Source organism: Rhipicephalus sanguineus, chromosome 7 (genome assembly GCF_013339695.2).
Source record: "Rhipicephalus sanguineus isolate Rsan-2018 chromosome 7, BIME_Rsan_1.4, whole genome shotgun sequence".
NCBI lineage: Eukaryota > Metazoa > Arthropoda > Arachnida > Ixodida > Ixodidae > Rhipicephalus > Rhipicephalus sanguineus.
In genome coordinates, this window is record NC_051182.1 from 143313502 (window position 1) to 143320765 (window position 7264).

At 44.7% G+C, this 7264-nt stretch overlaps 1 protein-coding gene across 1 annotated transcript; it reads left to right on the forward strand.

The window, feature by feature from the left end:
* The first annotated feature begins 305 nt into the window (after positions 1 to 305).
* Positions 306 to 2506, forward strand: LOC119400123 (autophagy protein 12-like). The gene is made up of 4 exons (XM_037667083.2): positions 306 to 519; positions 1181 to 1317; positions 2238 to 2300; positions 2395 to 2506. The coding sequence occupies exons 1-4, from the start codon at positions 354 to 356 to the stop codon at positions 2452 to 2454; spliced, it is 426 nt and encodes a 141-aa protein (XP_037523011.1). The 5' UTR covers positions 306 to 353; the 3' UTR covers positions 2455 to 2506.
* The last annotated feature ends 4758 nt before the right edge of the window (positions 2507 to 7264 follow it).

The following is a 7264-nucleotide window of genomic DNA, read 5'->3' on the forward strand; positions in this document are numbered from 1 at the left end:
CGAGTGTTTGCTACAAGCACGACCTTACAAGCATGGCTAGAGTGTAGCTAGAGTGTGCCAGAAGTGTTTCTACTATTACTCTAGCGTGGTTACAATGAGGGAAAAAAAAAAGAATTCTAGAGTGGAAGCTCTCGCAACGCCTTCGCGGCAAAACTGAAGCCAGTATTTTCCCCCCAGAAATCTCGGACGCGTGTACAAAGAAAATGCTTCCTTTTCTTCGCGGAGCGATAGGGTTCTATAGTGCCCCTACTAAGATGACGGCCGCCATCTTTTGGGGGCGTGGCTTCACTCTTCAGGCATAATTTCCACTTTCTACTCCAGCAATTCTTTTTAAACCTCCTTAGTTTGCTACCATGTCGGAGCAGCCGGAGGAGACCGAAAGTCCGGTGACGGATTCTGGAAATCATGACAACGCCGCGGAGGACAACGCATCGGAAGCTTGTGCGTCCCCCGAGAAAACCGAAGTCCGAAAAGACCGGGGCGACTCGGTCGGATCCAATAGCACCGATAAGAAAAAGAGTGAGTTCCTTTACGACCCATTCGTGACAGCTCACGTGAAAGAGTCGGGTAACATCGTTTACTGCAACTTTATAGGTTGTTGCCGCACGAAGAGGTTAAAACCTCTTACGACGGAAACGCTGGGACAGTTTCGATCGTTGTTGAGCCCGATCGTAATCGAAATTGCCACTTCCGATTGGCTTGTTGAACGAGTTGTCCAAGGGAGCTGTCAATCGTGATCGAGTAATTCGATCACAATCGAAGGTACTCCGCTCTGAGAGGTGTTTACACACGGGTGTTACACGGTGCAAGTTCCATCGCGATCTAATTTGACCGTGATCGGGTTTCTCGATCGCTATTGGCTTATTTGCGCGTGATGCCGAAGGGAGCTGTTGAATCGCGATGAAGCTTGATCGCAATCGAAGGTGTTCCGCAACGGGCATTACACGGCCGTGCAAGTTCCATCGCGATCTAATCCGATCTGGATCGAGTATCGCGATAGGTTATTTGCGCGTGATGCCCAAGGGAGCCAGTCGGGATCGAGTACTTTCGATCGCGATCGAAAGTACTTGTGTGACACCCCTACACAGCCGCCGTGGACTAAGCGTTTTGTACTGTGCGCCCGCGCAAATTTCACGTGTAAGCGTAAACTTGAATACGGTGTACTTTTCTTGGCTTGCAGTCGATGTCCTCCTGAAGGCGACCGGCGACGCGCCAATCATGCTGAAAAGAAAATGGGCCGTTTCGCCGACGTCGAAAGTGATGGATATCGTGGACTTCATCAGGAGATACTTGAAACTCGACCAATCGGAGTCCCTGGTATGTTATATTCCGTTCTGGCGTTTCAGCATAAACATACGAAATATTTGATCCAACCAGAGCAACGCAGCTCGGTTAAAAACATTTTCGCCAATGTTTTTACCCACACTATACAGATATACTGCCAAACCAATGCAACAGACAAATAGGCCAAGGAAGGCATAGGGGCTATTAATTGTTGACATGTAATTGTAATGTAGTAATTATGACATAAATCGAGATGAATTAAAGTGGGCGGGATCGGAACTCACAACCTTCGGAAGCATAATTCGAAGGTTACGGGTTCCGATCCCGCCAACGGTAAGTGATTTTCCGCCCACTTTAATTTGGAACCCATAACCTTCGAATTACGCTTCCGAAGGTTGTGGGTTCGGATCCATATAATGATTTTTTGTCCACTTTAATTACTTTCAGCTTACGTCACAATTGCTACGCTACAGTTAAATACAACTGATGTCCCCGAAGCTTTCCTTGGCCTAATTGTCTGTTCGATTCGATCTGTTGTGTCTAATGAAGAAAAAAAATTCTCTTCTTTCGTTCTACACAGCTACTGTAAGATCTGAGGCCTACCCTCATTTGTGATCAAATTCCTTTGAGGTTTAGGGGTGTGATTGTTATCACTGACACTGAGAAGAAGTCTGCAGACGTTTTACACTTTTTTGCAACAGCCTAGCACACAGACAAGGAGCCGACTGGAAAGGGATCAATTGTTTCTCTGAACAAAAATAATCTGACTGCGTGGAATGCAGGAAGCCTTTAACGCTTTCGGGGATTGTAGATTGTTCTTTCCAAATGATTAACTACATCTCCAAACAAGATAACTTGGCCAGTGTTCCTTTGAAAGCCCGTGCAATGAACTATTGTGCGACTGTTTTTCGTGAAACACTTGAAAACACTACTTGTGGTTATATCTTGTGCAGTTCCTGTACATAAACCAAGCGTTTGCTCCCTCCTTGGACCAAGAGATCAGCAACCTTTACGAGGTTTGCGTTTTTTTCCTTTATTTATGGAAAGCTTACTTATTTTGGAGGTTGAAGGGTGTGACTGCCATTTTATATATATTTTTTTCTCTCGCAGTGTTTTGGTTCCAATGGAAAGCTTACCCTTCACTACGCAAAAACGCATGCCTGGGGTTGAAGCCAAAAACTTTCATTAACGTTCTTGTAAATAGTGTGGAATAAATGTTACAGCTGCTTTACCACGTTCTGCCATTGCTTCATTTGTTGTTAGTACTGTTGAGTGACTGGATACTCCTGCATGGTAGCACTGAAAGTGTTCTAATGCCATTGAGACTGTCTGGCTATGACACCATTGGCCAATAAAGCCATTGCATGAACACCAGTAACACAAGTTCGTTAAGAGGGTACACAGCACTTTCAGGCATTTTGAAGTATTCTTGATGGATTTTGAGGAAACTTGCCGAGTTAATGTATATTTCAGTGCCTATTCCAAACATGCAATTTTTTCTCGTACATGTATTTTTTAAAATATCATACATTTGCACGAAGGTTGCGGGTTCGATTCTGGCCACAGCAATCTTATTTCTATGGAGTAAAAATTGTAGAGGCCTGTGTACTGTGCGAGGAAAGAACACATGTTCGAAAATTTCAGAGCCCTCCACTATGGCATGCCTCATAGTCATTGTTGTTTTGGCTCGTAAAAACCCACACATTATTAATATCAAACATTTCATGTGCCTTGCTAGGAGCAAGATTTTTTGCTAAACTGAAAGAGTTACAAAGTAAATCAGCATATCGCAATAATGTGGAATGATAACTGTGCGCAGTGAAACAAGAATGGATATTCTAAATCAAATTGAACAATCGCGAGCAAGTCAACTTCAAGTTGGAATTTGCAAATACACAATATTCCCATGAAATGGTAGCTATGAGTCGGCACGTCTTCAGAAGCAAGCACAGTTTTGAGACCTCAGAAATCTCGTGTTCTCAGATTTAATTCATCGGAATATATTGAATGTTTTAACTTTTTCATACATTCAACTTGCACGTACAAGTATACAAGCAGTGCTTGATTAAGATACAGAATGAAGGGGCTACAGCCCCGAGCTCCAAAATATCAAATATTTGCTCCCAAATATTTGCCAAGTGTGCTGGCTGCCCACATTGGATTGAACATTGAGAGCCACTGCTATGCAAGTCAGTGCTGCGTGCCAGTGCAGCAATTACATTAATTGCTCATTTGTGACGGATTGACAATTAAAACATTACACTGTGCACATATAGTTAAAGGGGTGGTGCCACCAAATTTGTAGCTTGCGCGTTCTTTGCTGTAAGCGTTTCCTATAGCTCAAGGAAGCATGATGCACGCACCAAGATTCATGTATTCTCGCTAAATAATTTAATATCGCCTTTTGATGTGGACAACTTTCGGTTTCGGTTTCTGGGGGCCGAGGTTGGGCAGTGACGTAGAAGTGTAGGAGGCGTGGTCACGTGACCACGCAAGGCTGTGACGCACTTAGCCAGGAAGCGATAGAAACTCGGCGAGTGATGTAGCAACCGATGCTTTGCCGCTACTATAGTGAACTAGGATATATTCTAGTTCACTACAGCCGGTACGTACGTTGCGGAAGTGGCGGAGGTCCGGAGGTCACTCACGTTACTACAGCAGATTTGGTGTGACGTCACTACAACTTTCGTTGCCCATCCTACAGATCTACGTCAGTGTTGGCGCGCTAGCGATGGGTTTCGATCGGGAGAATGGGCATTTATGTACACTTTGGAAGTGAATTAAAACATATTCTAAACGTTTTCTGTGTCCGACCCTTCGTGTGGAATGTCCTTGCATACAGAGGAAACCCACAACAGGCTTGTTATAGCCTCGAAATTTGATGGCACCACCCCTTTAAGGACTGTTGAATAACTTTGGAAAACAAGTTAAAAAATTTAGACAGCTTTGCACTAGTGCTAAGCCTGAAGGAAGTGCAGAGCTGGGCAGCCTGCCTTGTTTCTCTTTATTTTTACACTCATACCTCATTATAACAAAGTCACATCTGCCACAAAAAAATAACTTCGTTATATCCGAAAATTCGTTATAAACGTTTATTTGTAACCCTGACAAGACTATTATTCATTTACTTCGTTATAACCGATAATTCGTTATATCCGAGTTCGTTATATCGACGTATGAGTGTATCTCTTTTTTGCCTGTTTATTTTAGTTTGTCCTCTATTTCTCTCTCTCTCTGTACTAGTTCTCTCGCCCCTCAGAGTTATTGCATCCCACGCCGGACAAATCGGCGCACGTATTCGGGGAGCAAAGCAGATGACGAAGGAGACGAAGAGAGCATGTGCCGGTTCATGATGGTTTTCTGTTCGCTCTGCACGGACCAATGATCGGCCTAAACGGCTACACTGTTAAAATTAGTAGTCTGAAACTGCAAGTATTACCTGCAATCAGTGGTCAGTCAGCACAACACGTGGGCTTTGAAGAATTCACTGCCACGGGAATAGTTAGCATATCATTAAAATCATCGTTATTAAGCTCCCATAGATGCACTTAGCCCCAGGCCACCAAATTTTGTAACCTCAAACTTGGATTAGACAGCTAGAGGAGTAGCCAAGGTTAAGAGGAACCAATTGATTGGAAGGACTAGTACAAAGGACCAACAAGAATAATTAATGGATCGATGCAAGCTACAAATGCACAGAGAGGTCCTAAGGAATGACAAGTGCAGTTGAAATGGCACAAAAATAAAAATGATTACGCTAGCAGAGCCTCCGCTTGAGCAGTTTAGCAGCAGCAGACAAAGCACTTTCACCGGTTGCGTTGAAACTGTGCCAACGCGCAAACTTCCACCAATTGCGCCTTGGAAAGATTAAATGGGTGAATTTTTGCAAGGAGGCCACGCTTGCAGGAGTGGACAGGGTTGGAAACACGCCACCTTGCTGGAAGCCATAGCAACACAATGATCCGGAGCTAGGGTGTACTATAACTTTAACTGCGCTCCGCATACGCCGTCATTCATCCACCCCTGTGTCATTCGGTCAATAGCTTGCCCGGCCACACACCAGAAAGATGCAAAACACACAAACTGGCGCATAAGAGCTGCACTCTAAAATAATTAAACTTGCAGGCATAAGGTGGTGTCTGGTGGTACAAGGTGTAGAGTTTCAGAATACACTAGAGGCATATCTGGTGCTAGTGCCTATGGGAGCTGTAACACATGGTGCTTCAGCCAACATGGGAATGATAGGTAGTTCACGGATTTGACTGATTTGTCTAACCTTCGTACTTTCGGCTGTGTGTGGGCTGCAGCTGCTTTGTCGCAAGATGAAGTTCAGCAGTCTCCCTTTACCTTTTGAGCCTTACCAATTCAAATCGGCTCACGAGGTTCGCAACGAGCCCTTCTTTTATCCGAAACAATATCCCAAAACAATAAACAAAGCCACAAGTGTATTTGACACTGCAAGCATAAAAACTAGGCAAATCCCTTTACTATCCACCGTTCCCATGGCGGCTGAACAATCGTAGTGCCACAGTTCCCTCTAGTAAATATCGTAGGAAACTATGGCACAGACGACAGCAGGAACATCGAGAAAGCTTTCTGGAACTGTATTGAAAAGTAAGGTCTGCAACGTTACAATCCCAAGCGCAGACGACGGAAGAACAAACCATCACAACTGCATAAAACTGACCACAGCTCTTTATTTTATGTCAAGCAGAGGCAAAAAGAAAGCCTTGTCGGAAACAAGCAACGTGACAAGTTTGACTTGCACTTCAGGTTACAGCAAAAGCTGCAGTTAACAAGTAAATGTGGGTGTATAAAACAAGTTGCTGAAGCAACATAAACTCAACAGACAAATGTAAATGAATACAAACAACATTTGAGTAAACTTAACAGGTACGTCAAGAAGTAGCATAACATTTGATGTTAGTTCACATTTCGTGACCAGTATGTTTTAGACTCGTCCTGCATTGGTTTAGAAATAGATGCCAGCGCTGCAGGTGTTAGGGACGAAGTGCCTTCAAATAACCTCAGCTCGCTTGATCCCTTGGGGATATGCAGCGGCCGTGGGGCAAAGCTTCGAACACTCGCGTAGTGCCGCATTCTGTGGCTACGGCAAGGAATAGACTGCCGGTGCGAGACCAGTAGGACCTCAGAGCAAGGGGAGATTCAGAGATCGCGTGGACCTGCTCGAACTTGCTGTAGCCCTTCCACTGGTAGACCGCGACTGTCTTTGCGTGGCTGCTGCCAAGCACGAGGAATGTGTCGCCTGCAGAAAGCGGGGGTGGGGGGGGGGGGGGGAGAGAATAAGGAGGAGACATTTTTAGCTGAACGAACCACAATGTTGCAACAGAGTCATGTCGCACCGCCTGCAGGTCAGACATTTCGAGACACCCTTTCGGAGTCAAACTAAAAACACCTTGGCAAGCTCTGTAGTACTTGCAAGAAATGCGTCGACATTTTGCATGCGAGGGGAAGGGTTTCTACAATGTCTAAAAGATGCACCTCGACTCATTTACAGAACTGTGCCGCACTGGCCCACACTTCTTGACAAGATGTCCTTCAATAATGCGGCTAGAACTAAAATAAGACTGCTTTTTGTATGGAGAATTTAATGCACCGTAGAACCAAAAATTGAAGTGTTTTCCTCCCGAGCACGTTTTTAAGGAAAGGATGCCATTTCATTTGCATATGGCACTCGCATGTCGGCATGCCTAGGTGCCCAGGTGTATCCCTTGGGTTAACATTGGGTTTCGTCGCGCTGCCAAAGCGGATCTCCGAGGCCACGCAGAAACAAGCGTATGGTTGAGATCCGCTCTGCCAGATGCCACAACGATCCCGATGCTCAGAAGAAAACCGTCAGCTCTTTCATTGAACTCATTCAAGTAATTTTCATTAATTATCCTAACACTTAACTGGCCCTTATCTTAAGCAAAGTTATGCCATTCCGCACCAGTTTTATTTTTTACGAGACTTTCTAAGC

What these genes read in the sequence shown, in the direction of transcription:
- LOC119400123 (XM_037667083.2), top strand. Translation starts at nt 354, where the DNA reads ATGTCGGAGCAGCCGGAGGAGACCGAAAGTCCGGTGACGGATTCTGGA. An exon ending in TAGCACCGATAAGAAAAAGA is followed by an intron (nt 520 to 1,180) that starts GTGAGTTCCTTT and finishes CTTGGCTTGCAG; the next exon opens with TCGATGTCCTCCTGAAGGCG. An exon ending in AGATCAGCAACCTTTACGAG is followed by an intron (nt 2,301 to 2,394) that starts GTTTGCGTTTTT and finishes TTTCTCTCGCAG; the next exon opens with TGTTTTGGTTCCAATGGAAA.